A 25,566-nucleotide genomic window follows, 5' to 3' on the forward strand; every position below is an offset into this window, starting at 1 on the left:
TCATCATTCCCCATATATTTCCAAAGCCTGTTCAGATGATTCAATTATTAAAAAAACTTCCAACTAATTACCAACAGACTTGATTTGAATCACTTTCCCTTTTTTCTCTCTAATGTTCCTCAACCAACCTGTACCTCGATCATCCAACACTTAATGAAACGGTTGGCCAGTCTCAGTTTCTTCCTTTCGTTACAGCAGCATGTCATTTTGAGATTATTGGTTTGACTGGTATTATTTGCCAAACGGATTCGCACAACCCACATAAAATACTACATTACCACCAAGCGACTATAAGCATAAAGCCATTTTAGTTCAGCGTCACCACTATCGTGCCTCAGAAAGCTGCAATATTTTTAAGAGAAACTGCTGTCTTCAAACTAAAGTGATGGAAACAGTTTGCAAGCATTGTTTTTTCAGCATATACCTTAAATCTCCTCAACAGCATTTTAAAAACATACATTAGTAACAAACAAAAGATTTAAAAGGATCTCCCTCTCTACCGCAGTCGTCATTATACTGTTGTTATCTGTGCAAATATTTATTGCAGAATCATGAGGGAGACGGGGAAAAAAAATAAGAGTAAGGTAAAACAAAAAAGAAAATTAAAGAGGATTGTCGACAACATTTAAGCAATGGAAAAATGTTCTTTTTTAAAAAAAAAAATTGAAAACAACAAAGAAGTGCGTTTTGAGCAAAAGAGCAGCTCATGCTCCCACACGCCTCCTGTTTCGGTCAATCCCACCACACATTACATTATATCCGATTACTATCGCAGGCCTTCGCTTCGCTCTTTTTCATTAAAACATCACTTATCGGCCTTTTACCTTTTCGAAGAGACGCATGAAGATACGTGTTGAAAACTGCTGGACCGGAGAGAGAGGAAAAAATACACGCTGTAGACCCACCAGGAAAAGCAGTGCAGTAACTAAAACGTGTTTTTAAAATATATATATTATTATAAAGCGAGAAATTATAAACGGCGAGACCTTTGATAAGGTTCCATCTCCGGGACGGCCTTTGACTTTCCGCGGGCCCAACGTCCCCTCTGATTGGACGGAACTGCCTCACGTGATCCACCAACCGAAGCCTTTTGTTACGGGCCCGCTGATTGGTTGGCTTCCCAACGTCAGTCCGGCCCTTTTCAAAGATTTATCATTTAAAAGGCACCTACTCTTAAAAAAAGTATGTTCGACTCGCTTGGATAGACTACAGATAAATATGTTTTTTTTCCTAAACGGTTTGTATTCTTGTAAGTTTAAGAATAACGGCAGCTAAACAGGCTCTTCCCAGCATTCATTAGCGGTGCTTCATAGTTTGTGACGTAACGTCTCCGAAGAGACTGGAATGTTTTAGAAAAGGAAGGGGCTCTGCAGTGAGTGAAAGAATAGATTCCATTTGTATAGATTATGTATAACGTCCGTTTCAAATGTCTTGCAATTTTAAAAAATAATACAAAGTTCGTTCGTTGGCTCAATTAATAAAAAAGGTTGGTAAATTATAAGTCACCGAATTTTGTTTGTGTGTTGGAGAAAAGGGGGAGGGTGATGATAAATACTTAATATGATTTCTTTTGGGACGAGGCGGTTGGTTGCTGAATTTTTTTTGTTAGGCTTTAGGGTGGTGGAGAAAATGTGCGCAGGCGCTGTAACATGCGGCAGCTGTTTGCGGAGGCGGGAGGGGAGGAATAGCTTGCGCAGGCGCTATGAACGCTTCGGATGACTGCGGAGGCGATGTTATGAGTTGAGGTGGTGAGAACTGGCGCAGGCGCTATAGCTCGCGATAAGTGCTTGAGGGTGGATTGTTAGTGTGTGATGGGGGGGGAAGGGCTCACGCAGGCGCAGAAGGTGTTTGTTGGGGGAGGAGCGGCGTCTCGATGCTGGAAAGTGCTTGTCGCAGTGGCCAAGCGGCTGTTTGGGCGCATTGTGGGGGTGGGGTGAACGAACCTTGAGCTTGGATCTTGGAAGTGGTACACGCAGGCGCGGGTGGGGAGATGGGTAGCAATGCGTCAGCTATAGTGGCAGAGCTTTATTGAGGCTGAATATTGGTTCAGTTGAGGCAAAATACTGCAATGCTACAAATGCACATTAGGTTAAGATGTATGTGGAAAGAGCTGGCAGAGGGAGGGGAAGCTTGGCGGCTGTTTGTCTGGGAGTGTTGCGCGCAGGCGCGATCCCTAGAAGTGTTGCTGGCTGGAAATATTAAGGCAGGGCTTTGCATAAATCCAAGACACTAAAATGGGTGAAGCGAAGAAAATCTGTCATATTATAACAACTGATTGTCAGGGATATAATGGGTAATACTTGGGTAAATTCTAGTTGAGGAAGCTTAGAATTGTATAACTACTTTTGGGCGTTCTTTGACTTTAGTGAACAATGTCAATAAGCAAAATGTAATACTCTTGGGGAAACTCCGAATATTTGTACAAAAGCAAAATACTGTAGATGCTGGAAATCTAAAATAACAAAGTGCTGGGACTACTCGGGGCATTCAGCATCTGCAGAAAGGTTCACGTTTCAAGTCGGTGACCTTTCATCAGAACCGAATATTTGTGCTTTAGAGGGTCTACTTCCTGTGTATTAAGCATGTGGCATTTATTTTAAAATGCCGTACTAGTAATTTATGTATGCTTTATGCATTACTTAATAAAATTGTTCATCATAATATCGTTTGTGATTTTTTTTAAATTTAATATATTGGCCCAGAGGAGCATGCAAGCGTTTTAAGATCATTTTAATGTTTACCTTTTTAACAGTTAACGCTTACAAGATCGTCGGAAATGTGACTGCAGTCCTTTGAGCGCTTGTATAGGTTGTGTCGTACTTTCAACGACGAAATCTGCATTCAGTTACTTTGCCCTTTTCGAGCCTAAATTTATAATTTGAATTCGCTTTTAAATACTTGACGTAACATTTTTTAATTTCCGCTAGTGAGGAAAGGAGTGTGTCTAATTCACTTTTTAATATTTGTTTTCGCATTTTCCCGTGCCATAAAAACTGAAGCAACGCCGTTTTCACGGTTGTTGGCCAGAAGAAAACACTTCGCACTTGACCTAGTGTCGTATAATAAGTATTTTAGTGTCTTTACCAGTACCCTTTCACTAATTCAATTTAAGCACAGAGCATATTGTAATTCACATTTTTAAAACCAATACAAACAGCAATTTGTATTATAATCTGGACTTCTGTTCACGGAGGCGAAAGCCCTAAAAACGCACCCTATTTCTAGTTAAACAAGGATAACGTAGTGAGGCAGATGCTTCGTGAAAATGTATTTTGTACCACTTGGACTACACAAGAACCTATATCTAATATTGTAAATTTACAATGTAATGTGTGTAGTATAAATGTGGTAAAATGTGACTCTTCAAAGTGGATGAGATGGATGCTTGCAGAGCAGTAAATGCATCAAGGACGTTTTTCTTTAAATAAAATGAAGAAACGTCTTATTCCAAAATTCGTAAATTATTTAGTATTTTTCTCATCTAAGCATTGTTTTGTAAATTTAAAACCGGTTTCATGCCTGACTTAAAAGAAAAGTATTGATTCCTTGTGAAGAATAGTTTGGGCATCAAATGCCCATGTAACAATTCTTACGGGTCTCGGCAGTGAGTGTTAATAGGATATTCATGAATGGGGAATAGACACAATCAAGTCAGATCCTTTGCCCCTGGCCTGATCATGCATTTTCAGCAGGGTCACTCAAAACTGATGAAGACGCTTCTACCCTGAGGCTAAAAATACGGTTTCTACCTCTATCTGACTTGATTCTTACTAAAGCTGGGAAGTTTGAGGCTTTAGGTTATGTCCAGTTACTGATGGTTGCTATCCAAAATAATTATTTTAGCGCAGTATAGGATTTTCTCCTTTGTTAACCTTGTTATGAAACTTGTATGGCAAGTACAAATAGCATTCGTAAGTCTTGAGCAGTGGGGTTAAAAAAAAAACAACTAAAATCAGCAATAAAGACCTAGCTAAATCAACTACTTGTTTTAAAATGCTTGTGAAACCATTCCAGTGGAATATGCTTTTAGTGATTAGATTAATCCAATGCACAAATTATGCTTGTCAAAATCCACTGACATTAATGGCATTTTCTATCCATATTAATCAGGTTTTTATTGAGCTCTCCATTTATTTTACTGTTTCATGTGGTTTCCACCTTCTAATACAGTTTGAATACCAGTGAAAAGCTGAGACTTCAAACAGTTCACCAATAAACTATATAAAAGCCCTGATCTGCTTATTTTGCGCAGAGTTTAGGTTAACAGCAGCAAACTGAATAGATACTATTTTTAATACAAATGGCTTTTAAAACACTCTAAACCTTTGAAATAGTGTATCTGCAGTACACGTAACTTGCACTTAACATAGAATATACAGTATAGTTTGTGCTGGTTTTTGTATTCCAAATATGCTCCCATTTAGTCTACCTCATCCCACCCAGCCTTTCAGCATATTTTTGTTCCCCTTTTCTTTTGTATTCTACTTGTTCCTTTTTTGAAAGCATCTAAGCATGAAAGCCTCAACCACTTCCTGTGGTAGCAAGTTCTACATTCTAATGAGTCAAGAAATTTATCATTTCCCTATTGATTTATTAGTACCCAGCTTGTATTTATGCCCCCTAGTTTTGGATTTTCCCACAAGTAGAATATTCTCTTCACATCTACGCTGTTCAACCTCGTCATAATTTTCATGACGTCTGATCTTTTTTAAAAAAAACTTAACATGTTCAATCTTTCCTGATGGTTGTAAACTCAGTTCTCGTACCACCCTTGGAAATCATTTTTACACTTTCTTCAGTGCTTCTAGTCTTTTTTTACATATGTATGGAGACCAGAACTGTGCACAATACTTGTATAGGACCCTGGGCAGACCACACTTAGATGGTTTAAATTAACTTCACTACTTTTGAATTCTATACCTCTAGAAGTAAATCCCAGAGCTTTGTTAGCATTTTTAATTACTTTGCTGACCTGTGATGCTGCTTTTAATGACTTGTTCACCTGTATCCCTTTGCTCTTCTACCCCATTCAGTTCCTTATTTTGAGTTGTAGATTTTTTTTATTCTCTACCAAAGCACATCACCTCATTAATCTGTTAAAGTTCACTTGCCATTTAACTGCACAGTGCAAGTTTTCTCATGTCTTGTATCATGTTGCATTCTTCCTCAATGTGGGCTATACCCCTGATATCACCTGCAAATTTTGATATTTCCAAATTATTACTGTAACTTAAGTGCTTTCTTCTTTCCTCCAATCTGAATAAATACCCTTTATCCTTGCTCTGCTTTTTTTTTTTAGACAACTTATGTAGTGCCTCTTGAATCGAATCAAGTCCCAAAGCTTTTGAGACAAAAACATTGGACACCAAGGAGTGCTGGGAAAAAGTTTGAGGTCACGATGAAAGCAAGATCAAAGGGGTAGATTTTGAAGGAGAGAAGAGAAGTAGAGGACGTTTGAATACAGGAGAGCATTCCAGATTATGGGATAGACACAAATGTCTGGTATTCTGTCTCGCATGGCAGCTAAATCAATGAATAAAATCACAACAGTGGTCAGAAGTGAAAGGGTTTTGTTTTTAAAGTAGCTCTCATTTATTTCTCCACTCCCTGGATTATAAGTGGCGTAAATAAAATGAAATGTTGCATTCAGAGTATTCTGTTATTGCAGTGTGTTATGGAAGGAAAGAATGCATGACTGTAAAGCTGCTTTTTGTTTGGTTTATTCACTTTAGCTGCCACACTAGGTAGTGTCTCCCTGTGTCTGCGTGGGTTTTCTCCGGGTGCTCCGGTTTCCTCCCACAAGCCAAAAGACTTGCAGGTTGATAGGTAAATTGGCCATTATAAATTGTCACTAGTATAGGTAGGTGGTAGGGAAATATAGGAACAGGTGGGGATGTTTGGTAGGAATATGGGATTAGTGTAGGATTAGTATAAATGGGTGGTTGATGTTCGGCACAGACTCGGTGGGCCGAAGGGCCTGTTTCAGTGCTGTATCTCTAAATAAAAAAAATAAAAAAAAAATACAGTGAGCCATGTGTTTGATTTGTATTTCACAGTAAAGGAAAGCTGGCCATTTCCCTACTGTCTCAGCAAATGCAATCACGAGTGTTTTGTGAAATGTATAGACTGGGACCCAGGTTTCATCCCTTTACACTGCTCACTGACTGGTTTTAAAAGCTTAAATTTTTTTGTGATCTACTAAAACGTTGTATGCATCTGCAGAGCCATACCCACGCATGACAAGACCAAGATAAAGTAGGGAATGGCTTTGTTAAAATATTTTCTGCCTTTAATTTCTACACCTGTTTTCATTTTGTTTGGCTATTTGTTATAACCATAACCATCACTTTAAGAAAGCCACATTTCAATTTGCACAATTTCAATTCACATTTTAAAATCAGAATATTGCATTTTATGTACAAAATATATTGGATAAAATGTACTGGGCTCACGCTTCTGCAGTTTTTTTTATTTCTGCAGTTTAGAGGTCACAAGGCAGCTTTTTTTTTTACACTCAGGATAACTTTCAGTCTGGGTCACAGGTCCTCACAAATGGGCAGGATATTTTTCTTCATAAATCTGTGATCTACTTTTATAGTTTTCTGTAGCTTAAGGATGTAGAATTGTATAGTAGAATTTCTAATGCTCCTCCAGTTGAATCTGATTTTTTTTTTTAACATGAAGTACTGTATGTACCTGTGTAATATGATTCCACTGTTGCTTTTGTGCATTTGTAATGTCAATCCACTTAGTTACTTCTGTTCTACTCCCTCCCTAATGTTGTCTTTGTACTTGAAGTACATAATCAGGCTATCCTTTGTCCAACCGAAAACCTGCTCTAGCTATAAATAATGGATTTGTTAAATAGGTCAAAATCAAAACTGCAACAGGCTTTCACTTACTGTTGATGGAACATTTCAAATGTTGAATGAAGTGGTTAAAGAATGTTCTTCATATGCTGTTGGACTTCTGTTTATTTATTCATAGGGATGCGGGCTTCGTTGGTAAGGCCAATATTTATTGCCCATCCCTATATGCTCTTGACGGTGGTGGCGAGCCACGTTCTTGAATCATTGCAGTCCGTGGTACTTCCATGGTGGTGTTGGGTAGGGAGTTTGACATACAGCATTTAAAGGGGTGATAAGACTTAAGGTATATCTTTTGAAATACTTAACACTAGCATTTGCCAGCATCTGTAAATTGTGATTTTTATTAAATTTGGTACTGTACTAAATGAAGGATGGGATACGTCTAGTTGTTTTGAGACCATGATGTCCTACCAATATTGGGGCATGCACAAATTGGTAGCTGTTTAAAATGATTTTATTTAAAATCCATATGGATTTCAAAATTATGACATGATCTTGGCATATAGCTGTTTAAGAATTAAGCTAAAACACAGCACTAGGAATTATTTGAAATGGTATCTTTTCTACAGGCCATCTGTGCCCTGTGGATAAGGGTAGACAGCATTTTATAGAACCTTCAATTAGCCACTATGTTGGGAGCCATGTGATATAAGCTATTTTAATAAGATTCCAGGAGCTAGATGCTAGTGTTCATGCTGTTAAACCAGTTCTCAGTAGCTCAGTGGTGTACTTGGAAATTCAGTTTTACCTAAGCTCCTAGACAAACTGATCCAAAAGGTGTAACATTAGCCAACTTATGCTTGCTGGGCTTCCAGAATCCAAATTAAATGAACAGTATAAAAGCAGCTTCCCGTTCTTCCCAAATTTTCTTCTTCCTCCTCCTCATTGCCTCCAACCATCTTCCCCCCCCCCCCCCCCCCACCCTAAAAAAGTTTTTTTTTAATATTTGGGTTAGAAAGTTCCAATGTGTTGGTGTGGCAAAGAATTAGTTCATGGTACTTAACAGATAACATTTGAAACGATGAATAGTGAAAGAAAGATTGTCTTTTGTAACCTCAGGACGTCCCAAAGTGCTTTACAATCAATCAAGTATTTTTGAAGTGTAGTCACTGCTCTAACATAGGAAGCACAGTGGTGTGCTGACCTCAAGGACAATAATTATACAAGGTGTTGGCGGCTATTCAACTTGGAATCTTGAGTGTTAGAAGTAGCAGTTTCACATTTATGGGGGCAGGCACCAGAATTATTGTACACTGACCTTTTAAACGTCACTAAAAACTTTTGTAAAGTACCAGTATCTTTCTATACTTGTACTGGATGGATTGACATTCACTTTTCTCGCATTCATTTCATAGGAGATGCATTGTAGTTACAGATAAAATTACTATATTAAAAATGGATAATCAGGTATAACACTCTTATTTTGCAGTTACTATTTTGGTACAAATCATATTGCTATTAGTTTAATAGTTTGACAATATACTTTATACTTTAAATGTCAGTGCATTTTTAAGTGCCAGTATGTGACTCAGAAATATTTCCATAGGGAGTGTATTCAGTTGGAATATGTTGTGGGAAAATGTGAAAATTGTCCATTTTGGCAGGAAGAATAAAAAAGCATATCTAAATGGTGAGAGATTGCAAGCTCTGAGATGGAGAGGTATCTGAATGTCCTAGTACATGAATTGCAGGTTCAGCAAGTAATTAGGAAAGCTAATAGAATGTTATTGTTTGAGGGGAATTGACCACAAAAGTAGGGAGGTTATACTTCAGTTATACAAGGCATTGGTGAGACCACATCTGGAGTGCTGTATTTGTCTCCTTATTTAAGGAAGGATGTAGATGCATTGGAAGCAGTTCAGAGAAGGTTTACTAGACGAATACCTGGAATAAGCGGGTTGTCTTATGAGGAAAGGTTGGACAGGCTAGGCTTGTTTCCGCTGGAATTTAGAAGAGTAAGAGGCGACTTGACTGAAACATAAAAGATCCTGAGGGGTTTTGATGGATGTAGAAAGGATGCTTTCCCCTTGTGAGCGAGTCTAGAACTAGGGGGTCACTGTTTTTTTAAAAAAAAATAAGGGGTTGCCCATTTGAGACAGAAGAAATTTTTTTGAGGGTCTTGAGACTTTGGAACTCTTCCTCAAAAGGTGGTGGAAGCAGAGTCTTTGTTTTTAAGGCAGAGGTAGATAGATTCTTGATAAGCAAGGGGGTGAAAGGTTATCGGGGGTAGGTGGAAATGTGCAGTTGAGGTTACAATCAGATCAGCCATGATCTTGTTGAATGGCAGAGCTGGCTCGAGGGGCCACATGGCCTACTCCTCCTAATTTGTATGTTCCCTGCTGCCACCAGTAAGTTCCCTGTTTTGATCAGTGTCCACACTAAAATTGTTCTCTTCACAGATGCTGCTTTGTGTTTCCAGCATTTTCTTTATTTGTATTTTTAGTTCAATACAGCATTTTGCAGGATTTACAAATTTGAAGCTTTTAAAAAGGATGAGAATGGATTTGTATTTACGTAGCCTGAGGTAGTGAAAGATGCTATCCCAAAGTGCTTCACTGCCATTTAAGTACTTTTGAATTACTTTTGTAGTGACTATTGTAATACAGAGAAATGTGACTTCCAATTTGCAGATAGCAAAATTCCCAAAACAGCAGAGATTAAATGACCACATTCAGTATTTTGTTTTGTGATGTTGGGTGATAAATATTGGCTAAATACCAGGAGAACTCCCTTGCTTTTCTTTGAATAAGCTATAGGATCCTTATCTACCCGAGGCCTTGGTTTAACATCTCATCTAGAAGACAACACATTTGACATTGCAGTGCTGCACTGAAATGTTGCTTCCGATTTGAGACTAGAATCAGGAACAGATAGAGGGGTTAGTTATAGGTAAGTTATGAAGTAAGTTATAGGTTTTCTTTTCTTTCATGGGAATGGTGTTGTTGGCCAGGTTAGCATTTGTTCTTTTATTCATTTATGGGATGTGGGCGTTGCTGGCCAGGCCAGCTTTTATTGCCCATCCTTAATCGTCCTTGAGAAGATGGTGGGTGAGTCACCTACTCAACCTCTGCAGAGGAAATAGCCGAGGTACTAAATGAGTACTTTGCATCAGTATTCACCAAAGAGAAGGACTTGGTGGATGATGAGCCGAGGGAAGGGGAGTGTAGATAGTCTCAGTCATCTCATTATCAAAAAGGAGGAGGTGTTGGGTGTCTTGCAAAGCATTAAGGTAGATAAGTCCCCAGGGTCTGATGGGATCTACCCCAGAATACTAAGGGAGGCAAGGGAAGAAATTGCTGGGGCCTTGACAGAAATCTTTGCATCCTCATTGGCTACAGGTGAGGTCCCAGAGGACTGGAGAATAGCCAATCTTCCTTTGTTTAAGAAGGGTAGCAAGGATAATCCAGGAAATTATAGGCCGGTGAGCCTTACATCAGTGGCAGGGAAATTATTAGAGAGGATTCTTCGGGATAGGGTTTACTCCCATTTGGAAACAAACTTATTAGCGAGAGGCAGCATGGTTTTGTGAAGGGGAGGTCGTGTCTCACTAATTTGATTGTGTTTTTTGAGGAAGTGACAAAGATGATTGATGAAGGAAGGGCAGTGGATGTTATCTATATGGACTTCAGTAAAGCCTTTAACAAGGTCCCTCATGGCAGACTGGTACAAAAGGTGAAGTCACACGGGATCAGAGGTGAGCTGGCAAGATGGATACAGAACTGGCTCTGTCATAGAAGACAGAGGGTAGCAGTGGAATGGTGCTTTTCTGAATGGAGGGCTGTGACTAGTGGTGTTCCGCAGGGATCAGTGCTGAAACCTTTGTTCTTTGTAGTATATATAAATGATTTGGAGGAAAATGTAGCTGGTCTGATAAGTTTGCGGACGACACAAAGATTGATGGAGTTGTGGATAGTGATGAGGATTGTCAGAGGATACAGCAGGATATAGATCGGTTGGAGACTTGGGCGGAGAAATGGCAGATGGCGTTTAATCCGGACAAATGCGAGGTAATGCATTTTGGAAGATCTAATGCAGGTGGGAGGTATACAGTAAATGGCAGAACCCTTAGGAGTATTGACAGGCAGAGAGATATGGGCGTACAGGTCCACAGGTCACTGAAAGTGGCAACGCAGGTGGATAAGGTAGTCATGAAGGCATACGGCATGCTTGCCTTCATCGGTCGGGGCATAGAGTTTAGAAATTGGCAAGTCATGCTGCAGCTGTACAGAAGTTTAGTGAGGCCACACTTAGAATATTGCGTGCAATTCTGGTCGCCACACTACCAGAAGGACGTGGAGGCTTTGGAGAGGGTACAGAAGCGGTTTACCAGGATGTTGCCTGGTCTGGAGGGCATTAGCTATGAGGAGAGGTTGGATAAACTCATTGTTTTCACTGCAACGACGGAGGTGGAGGGGTGACATGATAGAGGTTTACAAAGTTATGAGCGGCATGGACAGAGTGGATAGTCAGAAGCTTTTTCCCAGGGTGGAAGAGTCAGTTACTAGGGGACATAGGTTTAAGGTGAGAGGGGCAAAGTTTAGAGGGGATGTGCGAGGCAAGTTCTTTACACAGGGTGGTGAATGCCTGGAACTTGCTGCCGGTGGAGGTGGTGGAAGCATGTACGATAATGACGTTTAAGAGGCATCTTGACAAATACATGAATAGGATGGGAATAGAGGGATAAGGTCCCCGGAAGTGCAGAAGGTTTTAGTTTAGGCAGGCATCAAGATCGGCGCAGGCTTGGAGGGCCGAATGGCCTGTTCCTGTGCTGTACTGTTCTTCTTTTGTTTGTCCATCTGGTGTAGGTACACACACACTGCTATTTGGAAAGGAGTTAAAGGTTTTTGACACCAGAATAGTGAAGGAATGGCTGCGATTCAGATCCAATTCAGGATGATGTGTGACTTGGAGGGGAACCTGCAGATGGTGATGTTCCCATGTGTCTGCTGCCTTTGTCCTTCTAGGTGGTAGAGGTCGAAGGAGGCTTGGCGAGTTGCTTCAGTGCATCTTGTATATGATGCACACTGCTGCCGCTGTGTGCCAGTGGTGGAGGGAGTGAATGTTTTAAAGTCCTGGATGGTGTCCAACCTCTTGTGTTGTGGAGCTGCACTCGTCCAGGCAAGTGGAGAGTATTCCAACATGCTCCTGACTTCCGCCTTGTAGATGGTGGATAGGCTTTGGAGAGTCAGGAGGTGAGTTACTCACTGCAGAATTCCCAGCCCGCTCTTGTAGCCACAGTATTTATATGGCTAGTCCAGTTCAGTTTCTGATCAATGGTAACCCCAGGATATTGATGGGGCATTCAGTGGTATTGCTATTGAATGTCATGGGGAGATGGTTAGATTTTCCTCTTGTCCGGGAGGGTCATTGCCTGGTTCTTAAGTCGCAGTAACGATGTGTGCCACACATTGGCCCTGAAGGTTATCTAGGTCTTGCTGCACTTGGACATGGACTGCTTCAGTACTTGAGGAGTTGCAAGTGGTACTGGACATTGTACAATCATCAGCGAACATCCCCACTTCTGACTTTATGATGGAGGGAAAGTCATTGATTAAGCAGCTGAAGATAGTTGGACCTAACATACGACCCTGAGAAACTCCTGCAGCAATATCCTGGGACTTAGATATTTGGCCTCCAGGAAGCACAACCATCATCTTCATTTGTACTAGGTATGACTCCAAGCAGTGGAGTGTTTCCCCCGATTCCCATTGACTTCAATTTCCCTATATAGGGACAGGCAAGGCTCTGCAGGGTTTGTAGATAATTTTCAGTTGTGGAACAGCAGCATACCTATTTATGCTTTAATGGGTCTACTGTAGAATATTATGTTTGACCCTGAGATGACCACACATCCACATTACCCAAAACTGCCAATTTTCACCTCTAACATTGCCCATCTCTGCCCCTGCCTCAGCTTATCTGCTGCTGAAGCCTTCATCCAGGTTTTTGTAACCTGTAGACTTGGCTGTTCCAATGCACCTGGCCAGCCTCCACATTCTACCCTTCATAAATTTGAGGTCATCCAAAACTCTGATGCCTTTGTCCTAACTTGCACCACCAAGCTCTTTGTGCCATCACCACTTGCTGTAGGCTGTCTGGCAGTTATGCCCTTCAGGATTCTGCAGCTTGGTCAGTAGTGGTGCTACAGAGAGAGCCACTCTAAGTGATGGACATTGAAATCCCCCACCCAGAGTACCTTCTGTGCCCATGCTACCCACAGTGTTTCTTCCAGGTGGTGGTCAACATGGAGTACTGATTCATCAGCCGATGGTGGGGAGGCAGTAGGTGGTAATCAGCAGGAAGTTTCCTTGCCCATGTTTGATTTGATACCATGAGACTTCGAGGTCTGGAGTCAATGTTGAGGACTCTTAGGGCAGCTCCTGTTACGCAGTGTGCTGCCACCTCTGGGGAGTCTGTCCTGCTAGTAAGACAGGACATACCCAGGAAAGGTGATGGTGTCTGGGAAATTGGATGTAAGGTATGTTTCCGTGAGTATGACTGTCAGGTTGTTGCTTGACTAGTCTGTGGGACAGCTCTCCCAATTTTGGCAGAAACCCCCAGATGTGCCAAAGGAGGACTTGCAAGGTTGACAGGGCTGGGTTTGCCATTATTGTTTCCGGTGCCCAGGTCGATGACAGGTGTTCTATCCAGTTTTGTTCCTTTTTAGCTTTTGTATAGCGGTTTTGTACAACTGAGTTGCTTGCTGGGCTATTTCAGAGGACAGGTGAGAGTCAACCACATTGCTGTGGGTCTGGAGTCGCGTGGGCCACACTAGGTAAGGATGGCAGATAGTGAACCAGTTGGGTTTTTACAACAATCAATGGTAGTTTCATGGTCACTAGTCATGGTCATTAGATTTTAATAAATCATTTTTATTAATTGAATTCCACCAGCTGTTATGATGGGATTTGACCTCCTGACCCCATAGTATTAACCTGAGTCGCTGGATTACTAGTGCAGTGGCATTACCACTACACTACTGTCTCCCCAATTAGCTAGTGCAAATTAATTTAAGTTCTGCAGTTACATAGATTTTGGATTGCTGTGAATCATCTGTAATTCACCAGTGACTGATCTCTTAAAAACTTACTACAAATTATTGCTGTAATGTGAAGAAATTTTGTTTGAGAAAGTAGTGAATTCTTCTCCCCACCTGCTTACTATTATGGAGTTATACTTGGTAACTGTAGAATCAGAATCATAGAAAGTTTAAGGCACAGAAAGAGGCCACTTGGCCCATCGTGTCTGTGCCGGCCAAAAAAATGATCCACCTATTCTAATCCAACCTTCCAGCATTTGGTCCGTAGCCCTGCAGCTTACAGCACTTGAGGTGCATATCCAGACTCCTTTTGAATGAGTTGAGGGTCTCAGCTATCCTTTCAGGCAGTGAGTTCCAGACCATCACCACCCTCTGGGTGAAAAAGTTTTTCCTCCTCTCCTCTCCTCTCTAATGTTTCTACCAGTCACTTAAATCTATGCCCCCTCATCACTGACCTCTCTGTTAAGGTGAATAGACCCTTCACCACTCTATCCAGGCCCCTCAACATTTTGTACATTTCAATCAGATCTCCCCTCCGCCTTCTCTGTTCCAAGGAGAACAACCCCAGCCTATCCAATCTTTCCTCATAGCTGCATTTTTCCAGTCCTGGCAACCTCGTAAATCCCCTCTGTAGTGCAATTATATTCTTTCTGTAATGAGGTGACTAGAACTGCACACAGTATTCAAGTTCTGGCCTAACCAATGAGTTATACAGTTCCAGCATGATCTCCTTGCTCTTGTATTCTATACTTCAGCTAATAAAGGAAAGGATTCCATATGCCTTCTTAACCACCTTATCGACTTGTCCTGCTACCTTCAGAGATCCGTGGACATTCACTCCAAGGTCCTTTACTTCCTCTACACTTCTCAGTATTTTCCCATTAATTGAGTATTCATTTGCCTTGGTTGACTCCCCAAATGCATCACCTCACACTTCTACAAGTTGAATTCCATTTGCCACTTTTCTGCCCATCTGACCAGACCATCAATATCTTCCTGCAGCCTACAGCTATCCTTGCTATCTACCATACGGCCAATCTTTGTGTCATCTGCAAACTTCTTGATCATGCCCCCTCCATTTATGTCCAAATCGTTAATATATATCACAAAAAGCAGGGGACCCAATACTGAGCCCTGCAGCACACTACTAGAACAGCCCTCCAGTAGCTAAAACAGGCGTCAACAATTACCCTTTGCTTCCTGCCACTGAGCCAATTTTGTATCCACCATGCTGCATTTCCCTGGATCCCATGGGATTTAATTTTTTTAACCAGTCTACCATGTGGCACCTTGTCAAAAGCCTTGCTAAAATCCATGTAGACCACATCAACTGCACTACCCTCACTATCTTCCTTGTTTCTTCAAAAAATTTGATCAAATTGGTCAAACAAGATCTTTCCACAACAAATCCATGCTGACGATCCTTGATTAACCTGTGTCTTTCGAAGTGACAGTTTATCTGTCTCTCAGAATAGATTCCAATAATATGCCCACTACTGAGGTTAGACTGACTGGCCTGTGATTATTCGGTCTATCCTTCGCTCCCTTTTTAAACACCGGTACAAAGTTATCAATTTGCCAATCCTCCGGCACTACACCTGTATCCAGTGAGGACTCTACAGCATTGCTTTCTTCCTAATCCTTTGTTTAGGCTGCTACCACTTTTCTGGGCTCGAGGACCTGTAAAGTAACATAATGGGGGAATGGAAATTTTTTAGAAACATTTTAAATTAGTATGACAAAATCAATAAAATATTGGTATGCTTCCATGGGTTTTTTCAATTTATAATTGCCATAAAAGTAATGTTCAAGTTGTGAAATCAGGAAGGGAGATTTGTTGACAATTGTATGCCATATCCAACTCTTCTAATATCGTAGATGGGGAATGCTGCTGGGGTGAATAGTTTCCCTAACAGAAGTGCCTGTTGTATTTTTTTCTCTAAGGTATGTAATACCTCAGATGTTCTGATAATGTAACTTTTGCTTTAACTTGCAAAAGTGCAATAAAACAGCTTCCTTAAACATCATTTAGTGAATTAAATGGAATAAATTCATAATGCTAAGAAGGATGGAATGGAGAGGAAACAGGACCAGGAGCAAATTAAGTTATAAATAAACTGGGGACAGTTGACCCAATTGCTATTGTGGAAACTGATTTGTTGAAATTGGTGGTCTTGGTTTCCTATGCAAGCCATTTGCTCATAAATCTGAGTTCAATACTTGTATCGTGGCCTTTTGAGTAGAAGATAAAAATCTGACGACAAGAATTATGGAGAGAATGCCTCTAGGACTCAAACCTGAAATAATGCAACCTATTATGATTTATACAAGATTTTAAATCTAAACTAGATCATGTGTGGTGAGTTAACCGGAGTTGTAGGCATATATTATATTCTAGTGTATCTGCTTATCCTTTCTCCATGTTTATAAAAGCACCAGTTACATTTGTTTTAAATGTCTTAACATTTCTCGGGCATGATCTGGTCAGTATTTCACAAATATACTCGTTAGTTCTACCTCCCCCTTCTGGACAACTTGAGGGGCATTTCAAAAGGAAGGGGTAAAAGAACCAAATCCAATAATACCTATACTGTTGAAGTGGCTTTGTTGTCACAATTTTAAAAAAAAAAGAGGATTTCAGTTGCCTACCCAGATTTTTAAAAAAATGTTCTTTGGATGTGCAGATGGCTGGCAAGGCCAGTATTGGCCATCCCTAGTTGTCCTGGTGGTGGACTGCTGCCTTGAATCACTGGTAGCAGTTTGATGTAACTGAGTGGCTTGCTAGGCCACTTCAGAGGGTAGTTAGATATTGGTGTGGGGCTGACGTCACATACACCAGACCCAATAAGGACAGATTTTCTTCCCTAAAGGACATTAGTGAACCAGCTTTGTGGTCATTTTACTGATGCCATTTTTTAATTTCCAGGTTTATTTTGTGCTGAGTTCAAACTCTCAAACTGTCATAGTGGGGTATGAACTCGTGTTCTTTGGATTATTAGTTTAGTAATATAATCACTACACTGCCATTCTAAATATTCAGTGGACATAATACCAATATGCAACAGCTGTTAGAATTATTTTATATTGCTCAACGTTGGGTGGGCCTGGTCAGTTGTCAGATTCAATCTGCAGAATTTACATTTGTATACTTCATGTGGGAAGTACAGAAATTCAGAAGTGTACATTGCACATCACTTAATCCATTTTTATTTGTTATGGGATGTTAGCAATGCTGTCACGGTCTGCATTTAATGCCCATCTCTAATTACCCTTAAAGATGGTGGTGAACTGCTGCAGTCCTTGGGGTGTAGGTACACCAACAGTGCTGTTAGGAAGGGAGTTCTAGCATTTTGACCCAGCGACAGTGAAGTTACAGCGATTATAGCTGAGTTAGGATGGTGTGTGGAGGGGAACTTGCAGTTGGTGTTCCAATGCATCTGGCGCCCTTATCCTTCTAGGTGGTAGAGGTCATGGGTTTGCAAGGTGCTGTCTAAGGAGCATTGCTGAGTTGCTGCAGTGCCTCTTGTATATGATGCACACTACTGCCACTGTGTGTCAGTGGTGGAGGGAATGAATGTTGAAGGTGGTGGTGGTTGCCAATCAAGCAGGCTGCTTTGGGATGATGTTGAGCTTCTTGAGTGTTGGAGCTGCACCCATCCAGGTAAGTGGAGAGTGCGGCACAGTGGCCAGCACCGCAGCCTCACAGCTCCAGCGACCCGGGTTCAATTCCGGGTCCTGCCTGTGTGGAGTTTGCAAGTTCTCCCTGTGTCTGCGTGGGTTTCCTCCCACATGCCAAAGACTTGCAGGTTGATAGGTAAATTGACCTTTATAAATTGCCCCTAGTATAGGTAGGTGGTAGGGAAATATAGGGACAGGTGGGGATGTGGTAGGAATATGGAATTAGTATAAAATGGGTGGTTGATGGTCGGCACAGACTCGGTGGGCCAAAGGGCCTGTTTGTGCTGTATCTCTAAATTAAATTAAATTAAATATTCCATCACACTAAAAGTATGGTTGCTAATCTCTAATCTAATCTAATCTAATCTAAATTTGCTGATGACACAAAGCTAGGTAGGAAAGTAAGGACATAAGGGGGCTACAAAGGGATATAGATAGGTTAAATGAGTGGGCTAAGACCTGGCAAATGGAATATAATGTGGGAAATTGTCTACTTTGGCAGGAAGAATAAAAAAGCATATTATCTAAACGGTGAGAGATTGCAGAGCTCTGAAATGCAGAGGGATCTGGGTGTCCTAGTGCATGAATTACGAAAGGTTAGTATGCAAATACAGCACATAATTAGGAAAACTAATAGAATGTTATCGTTTATCACTAGGGGAATTGAATACAAAAGGGAGTACTGTGTACAGTAAAGGTCTCCTTATTTAAGGAAGGATGTAAGTGCATTAGAAGCAGTTCAGAGAAGGTTTATTAGACTAATACTTGGAATGAGTGGGCTGTCTTTTAGGAGGGAAGATTGGACAGGCTAGGCTTGTATCTGCTGGAATTTAGAAGAGTAAGAGGCAACTTGATTGAAACATATAAGATCCTGAGGAGTCTTGACGGTGGATGTGGAAAGGATGTTTCTCCCTTGTGGGAAAATCTAGAACTCGGGGGTCACTGTCTTAAAATGGTTGGGCCTTGGCCACTACTGAGGAATTTCTGCAGTGATGTCCTGAGACTGAGATGATTGACCTCCAGCAACTACAACCATCTTCCTTTTGTGCTAGGTATGACTCCAACCAGCAGAGAGTTTCCCCTGATTTCCGTTGGCTCCAGTTTTGCTATTGATGCCATATTCTGTCAAATGCTGCTTTGATGTCAAGTGCACTCACTCTCTCCTTAGCTCTGGAATCCAGCTCTTTTGCCATGTTTGGACCAAGGCCATATTGCAGTCTAGAGCCTAGTGGTCCTGGCAGAGCTTCAGTGAGCAACTGCTGCTTGATACCACTGTCGATAACATGTTTTATCACTTTGATTGAGAGTAGAGTGATGGAGTGGTGATTGGATTTGTCCTGCTTTTTGTAGACAGGACATACCTGGGCAGTTTTCCCATTTTGTTGAGTAGATGCCAGTATTGTGGCTGTACTACAACAGCTTGGCTAGAGGCGTAGCTAGTTTTGAAGCATAAGTCTTCAGCACTACAACTGAAATTTTGTCGGGGGATCCATTGCACTTTTGTGGCAAAGGCTGTCAGCTTGGTATAGTGGAGTGAATCAAATTGGCTTTTGTGATGGGGACTGCAGGAATAGGCCAAGATGGAAATGTTTACATGTTGAACTCCACCATCTCTCAGAACTTGGGTCCAACCTTAACACTGTCATTAAACCTGCTCAGAAGGGTGGTGCTGTTGTGGCTCAGCAAAATGGCCTTTATGGTGGCTGAAAACTAACAAACCACCTTCCTCGCCTGGACCATGACCCGATCATTGAACTTCAAGCCTTCATTTTCAAGACTCACTAAGAACCAGATTCAAGCGTTATGGTGGCATGAAAACATTTTATTTTATATACATTTATACCTTGTGTACATATACAGTGAGAACTTCATTAGTTCAAGACATAACCGATCTTTTAGATGGGAGGAGCTGGTTAAAGACCTGGCTGAATTCCAAAACCAGGTCCCTTGGGTGGTTCTTTTAAGGACGTTAAACCTTCAGCAGGCTCACAAGAAAAGCGCCCATTCCTAGAAAGGACAAAAAGTAAACAAGCATTTTATATTCAAACACTATACAAAAAAAGTCTTCTTTATAAACAACAAACTATTTTTCAGTCAAGTATTCAGTGCTACAGACGTGGGTGTAGCACAGGGCTGAGCCACCTTTAATTTTGAATGTGAATCAGCATTTTTTCTGAATTTTTAATATTTTTGATTAGTACATCAACAACTTTCATTTAATGTCTTCAATGTAGTCATAGGTCCCAAGGAACTTCACAGGAGAGTTAGCAAACAGAATCTGACAGCCACACAAGGAGATATTGAGACAGGTGACCAAAAAGCCTGTTAATGAAGTAGGAGAAGCAGAGTAGTTTAGGGAAGGGAATGCTAGAGCTTAGTGTAGGCAGCTGAAGGCATTGCTGCTAATGGTGGATTAATTAAAATTAGGGACACGCAAAAGGCCTGAAGTAGAGGACTACATGGATCTGAGGGCTGGAGGAGGGATTTGAAAACTAGCATTTTAAAATTGTGGCCAGACTGGCTCCTGGTCTAATGTAAGTTAGCGAGCACAGGAGTCATTGGTGAATGGGTCTTTGAGTTAGGATAGGGGTAGCAGGATTTAGTGAACATAACATAAATAGGAGCAGGAGTAGGCTATTTAGCCCTTCAAGTCTGCCCTGCCATTCAATAAGATAATGGCTGATCTGCCCCAGACCTCAACTCCGATTTTTCAAAAATCTATTTACCTCTTTAAATACTTTGTAATCTAGCCTCAACTCTCTGGGGTAGAGAATTCCAGACAATCACTACCCTCCGAGAAGAAATTCCTTCACATCAGTTACAGAATAAGAGGACACTCATTTAAAACTGTCCCCTTGTTTGAGATTCCCCCAGTAGTGGAAACATCTCAACATCTATCCTGTCAAGCCCTCTCAGAATCTTGTACATTTCAATAAGATTGCCCCTCATTCTTGACTAATGAATAAAGGCCTAACCTGTTCAGCCATTCTTGAGTCAACCCCTTCATCCCAGTGAACCTCTTTTGAACTGCCTCCAATGCCAGTATATCCTTTCCTAAATATGGGGACTAAAACTGTACACCATACTCCAGGTGTGGCCTCACCAACACCCTGTACAGTTGTAACAAGACTTCCCTATTATTAAACTCCATCCCCCTAGCAGTAAAGACCAAAATTCCATTTGAACAAAGAAACAAAAAGAAAATTACAGTACAGGAACAGGCCCTTCGGCCCTCCAAGCCTACGCCGATCCAAATCCTCTATCTAAACCTGTCGCCTATTTTCTAAGGGTCTGTATCTCTTTACTTCCTGCCCATTCATGTATCTGGACAGATGCATCTTAAAAGACGCTATCGTGCCCGCGTCTACCACCTCCGCTGGCAATGCGTTCCATGCACCCACCACCCTCTGTAAAAAAAAAAAAAAAAACTTTCCACGCATATCCCCCCTAAACCTTTCCCCTTTCACTTTGAACTCGTGTCCCCTTGTAATTGAATCCCCCACTCTGGGGGGGGAAAGCTTTGCCGCCTTAATTAGTTGCTGCACCTGCATGCTAACTGTTTCATGCACAAGAACACCCAGATCCTGCTGTGCTGCACTTTTTTGAAGTCTGTCTCCATTTAAATAGTCTGCCTTTTGATTCTTCCTGCCAAAGTGCATGACCTCATACTTTCCTACATTTAAACTTCATCTGCCAAGTTTTTGCCCACTCACTCAACCTATCTATATCCCCTTGCAGATTCCTTATGTCCTCATCACAATGTGCCCTCCTGTATTGTCAGCAAATCTGGATATATTACACTGCCCCCTCCTCTGTCATTTAATATAGATAGTAAATAATTGAGGCCCTAGGACTGATCCTTGTGGCACTCCACTAGTTATGTCTTTCCAACCTGAAAAAGACCCATTAATCCCGACTGTCTTCTGTGAGTTAAACAATCCTCAATCCATCTCAATACATTGCCCCAATACTGTGAGCTCCTATCTTCTGCAATAATCTTTTATGTGGCACCTTATCCAATGCCTTCTGGAAATACAAATACACTACATCTACCAGTTCCCCTTTATCAACTCTTGCTTGTTATATCCTCAAAGGACCCTAGCAAATTTGTCAAACATTATTTCCCTTTCACAAAACCATGTTGACTGATAGGACATTTAGAAAAGCTTAATGCTATTTCTTCCTTAATAACAGACTCTAGCATTTTCCGAATGACTGACGTTAAGCTGACTGGCCTGTAGTTTCCTGCTTTTTGTCTCCCTCCCTTCTTGAACAGGGGTGTAACAGGAGCAGTTTTCCAACCTGCTGGGACCCTCCTGGAATCCAGTGAGTTCTGGAATATTTCAACCAATGACTCCACTACCTCTGCAGCCACTTCCTTTAAAACCCTTGGATGTAGGCCATCAGATCCTGGTGACTGTCTGCCTTTAGTCCCATTAGTTTGTCAAATACTTTGTCCGTTGGGATAGAGACTGTTACAAGATCTTTCCTCCCATTAGTTCCTTGCTCATCTGTGGGATGTTTGTGTCCTCTACCATGAAGGCCGATGCAAAATATTGGTTTAAATTATCTGCCATTTCCTTGTTATCAGTTCTCCAGCAGCATCCTCCAAGGGTCCCATGCTCACTTTAGCTACTCTTTTTTTTTATATACTCGTAGAAGCTCTTGTTTTTATATTTCTTGTCAATTTAATTTCATCAATTTTCTCCCTCAGCTTTTTAGTCATCTGCTGGTTCCAAAAAAAATTCCCAATCCTCTGGCCTACCACTGGTTTGCCGCTTTGCGTGCCTTAGTTTTTGATTGGATGCTCTCATTGGCTGCCTTTGTTAACCATGGGTGGTTCATCCTTCTGAGTCCTTTTTGACCGGGATAAATTTTTGCTTAGTGTTGTGAAATATCTGCTTAAATGACTGCCACTGCTCATCCACTGACCTTCCCCTTAGTTTACTTTCCCAGCCCGCTTTAGACAACTCTTATCATAAGAACTAGGAGCAGGAGTAGGCCATCCGGCCCCTCGAGCCTGCTCCGCCATTCAATAAGATCATGGCTGATCTTTTCGTGGACTCAGATCCACTTACCCGCGTTCTCACCGTATCCCTTAATTCCTTTATTGTTCAAAAAGATATCTACCTTAGCTTTAAAAACGTTTACTGAAGCATAAACTACTTCACTGGGCAAGGAATTCCATAGATTAACAACCCTCTGGGTGAAGAAGTTCCTTCTTAATTCAGTCCTAAACCTGCTCCCTCTAATCTTGAGGCTATGCCCTCTTGTTCTAGCTTCACCTGCCAGTGGAAACATCCTCTCTACTTGTATCTTATCTATTCCCTTTATAATTTTATATGTTTCTATAAGATCCCCCCTCATTGTTCTGAATTCCAATGAATATAATCCCAATCTGCTCAGTCTCTCTTCATAAACCAACGCCCTCAACTCCGGAATCAACCTAGTGAACCTCCTCTGCACCCTCTCCAGTGCCAGTACATCCTTTCTCAAGTAAGGAGACCAAAACTGCACACAGTACTCCAGGTGCAGCCTCACCAGTACCTGATACAGCTGCAACATAACCTCTCTACTTTTAAACTCAATCCCTTTAGCAATGAAGGACAAAATTCCATTTACCTTCCTAATTACTTGCTGTACCTGCAGACCAACCTTCTGCGATTCATGCACAAGGACACCCAGGTCCCTCTGCATAGCAGCATGCTGCAACTTTTTACCATTCAAGTAGTAATCCTTTTTACTGTTACTCCTACCGAAATGAATGACTTCACATTAATTAACATTGTATTCCATCTGCCAGACCTTTGCCCACTCACTCAATGTATCTATGTTCCTCTGCAAAGTTTCAGTCATCTGCACACTTTGCTCTGCCACTTATCTTAGTGTCATCTGCAAACTTTGACACCCTACACGTGGTCCCCAACTCCAAATAATCTATATAAATTGTAAATAATTGCGGTCCCAACACCGATCCCTGAGGCACACCACTAGTGACTGATTGCCAACCAGAACAGCACTCATTTATCCCCACTTTCTGCTTCCTGTTAGTCAACCAATCCTCTATCCATGCTAATACTTTACCCCTAACGCCATGCATCCTCACTTTGTGCGGCACCTTGTCTAAGGCCTTTTGGAAATCTAGGTACACCACATCCACTGGGTCCCCATTGTCCACCTTGCTCGTAATGTCATCATAGAATTCCAAAAGATTTGTCAAGCATGACCTGCCCTTCATGAACCCATGCTGCGTCTGCCCAACGGGACAATTTCTATTGAGATGCCCTGCTATTTCTTCCTTGATAATAGACTCAAGCATCTTCCCCACTACAGAGGTTAAGCTAACCGGTCTATAATTCCCCATCTTTTGTCTACCTACCTTTTTAAACAGTGGCATCACATCTGCTGTTTTCCAATCTGTTGGGACTACCCCAGAGTCCAGCGAATTTTGGAAAATTACCGCCAGTGCACCTGCTATTTCTCCAGCCATCTCTTTTAGTACCCTAGGATGCATTCCATCAGGGCCAGGAGACTTATCAATCCTTAGCTCCATTAGCTTGCCCAACACTACCTCTTCCATAATAATTGTTTCCAGGTCCTCACCGACGTTCGTCTGTCAATTACTGGCATGTTATTAATGTCCTCCACTGTGAAGACCGATACAAAATACCTGTTCAATGCCTCGGCCATTTCATCATATCCCATAACTAAATTCCCCTTCTCATCCTCTAAAGGACCAACGTTTACTTTAGCCACTTTTTTTTTCGTTTTATATATTTATAGAAACTTTTGCTATCTGTCTTTATATTCTGTGCTAGTTTTTTCTCATGTTCTATCTTACTTTTCTTTTATAGCTCTTTTTGTGGCTTTCTGTTGACCTTTAAAGTTTTCCCAATCTTCTAGTTTCATGCTGTTTTTTGCCACATTGTATGCCTTCTCTTTCAATTTGATAGCCTCCCTTATTTCCTTAGACACCCATGGCAGATTACCCCTTTTCTTCCAGTCCTTCCGTTTCACTGGAATATACTTTTGCTGAGCACTTTGAAAAATTGCTTTGAAAGTCCTCCACTGCTAGTCAACTGTCCCCACCATAAAATCTTTGTTTCCAGTCTACTTTAGCCAAGTCCTCCCTCATTCTATTGTAGTCCCCCTTGTTCAAGCGCAGGACCCTGGTATTGGATTTTATCTTCACACTCTCCATCTGTATTCTAAATTCAACCATATGTGATCACTCCTTCCAAGAGGATCCCTAACTATGAGGTCATTAATTATTCCTGTCTCATTACACAGGACTAGATCTAGGATAGCTTTCTCCCTCGTCGGTTCCATTACATACTGTTCAAGAAAACTAACTGATACACTCAACGAATTCCTCCTCAAGGCTACCCTGACTGAGCTGGTTCGACCAATCTACATGTAGATTAAAATCCCCCATGATAATTGCCGTACCATTTTTACAGGCATTAGTTATTTCTTTGTTTATTGCCCGCCCCAATGTGATGTTATTATTTGGTGGCCTATAGACTATGCCTATCAATGACTTTTTCTTCTTGGAGTTTCTAATTTCCACCCAAATGGATTCAACCTCATTCTCCATAGAACCTATATCATCTCTCAGCACCGCCCTGATGTCGTCCTTGAATATCAGAGCTTCAGAGCTACACCACCTCCCTGTCCTTCCGAATAGTCTGGTACCCTTGGATATTTAACTCCCAGTCGTGACCAACCTGTAACCATGTCTCCGTAATGGCTACCAAATCATATTCATTCACGATGATTTGTGCCGTTAACTCATCAACCTTGTTACGAATGCTACGAGCATTCAGGTAAAGTGCCTTTATGCTAGCTTTCTTACCCTCATGATTTCCAACATCTCTAATAATAACTCCTGAGTTAACCTTCCTTTCTGCTTCTTTCATAGTCTGCCTTGAACTTAAACCCTCCTGCACAGATGTTAACCTGCTGCTTACCTTTTTATTT

At 41.3% G+C, this 25,566-nt stretch overlaps 3 protein-coding genes across 8 annotated transcripts in view; 1 reads left to right on the forward strand and 2 right to left on the reverse strand.

Moving 5' to 3' along the window:
* Positions 1 to 1,045, reverse strand: part of ankrd12 (ankyrin repeat domain 12) — a 230,051-nt gene extending 229,006 nt beyond the window's left edge. For 2 of the 3 annotated variants that reach the window (XM_068031264.1, XM_068031262.1), the window contains exon 1: positions 825 to 1,036. The gene's annotated coding sequence lies outside the window, so the exon portion shown is untranslated. Of the gene's footprint in view, positions 1 to 824 lie in introns of all 3 variants that reach the window. The other variant, XM_068031263.1, reaches the window with a different exon arrangement.
* A 243-nt stretch (positions 1,046 to 1,288) lies between these two features.
* acss2l (acyl-CoA synthetase short chain family member 2 like) overlaps positions 1,289 to 25,566 on the forward strand; it is a 204,128-nt gene continuing 179,850 nt past the window's right edge. The window contains exon 1 of one of the 2 annotated variants that reach the window (XM_068031267.1): positions 1,289 to 1,486. The gene's annotated coding sequence lies outside the window, so the exon portion shown is untranslated. The remainder of the gene's footprint in view (positions 1,487 to 25,566) is intronic. The other variant, XM_068031269.1, reaches the window with a different exon arrangement.
* ndufv2 (NADH:ubiquinone oxidoreductase core subunit V2) overlaps positions 19,388 to 25,566 on the reverse strand; it is a 47,283-nt gene continuing 41,104 nt past the window's right edge. For 2 of the 3 annotated variants that reach the window (XM_068031261.1, XM_068031260.1), the window contains one exon: positions 19,388 to 19,593. In XM_068031261.1, the coding sequence (XP_067887362.1) occupies positions 19,500 to 19,593 (94 nt within the window). In that variant the 3' untranslated portion in view covers positions 19,388 to 19,499. The remainder of the gene's footprint in view (positions 19,594 to 25,566) is intronic. The other variant, XR_010975013.1, reaches the window with a different exon arrangement.

The sequence above is a fragment of the Heterodontus francisci genome, chromosome 5, assembly GCF_036365525.1.
Source record: "Heterodontus francisci isolate sHetFra1 chromosome 5, sHetFra1.hap1, whole genome shotgun sequence".
Taxonomy (NCBI): domain Eukaryota; kingdom Metazoa; phylum Chordata; class Chondrichthyes; order Heterodontiformes; family Heterodontidae; genus Heterodontus; species Heterodontus francisci.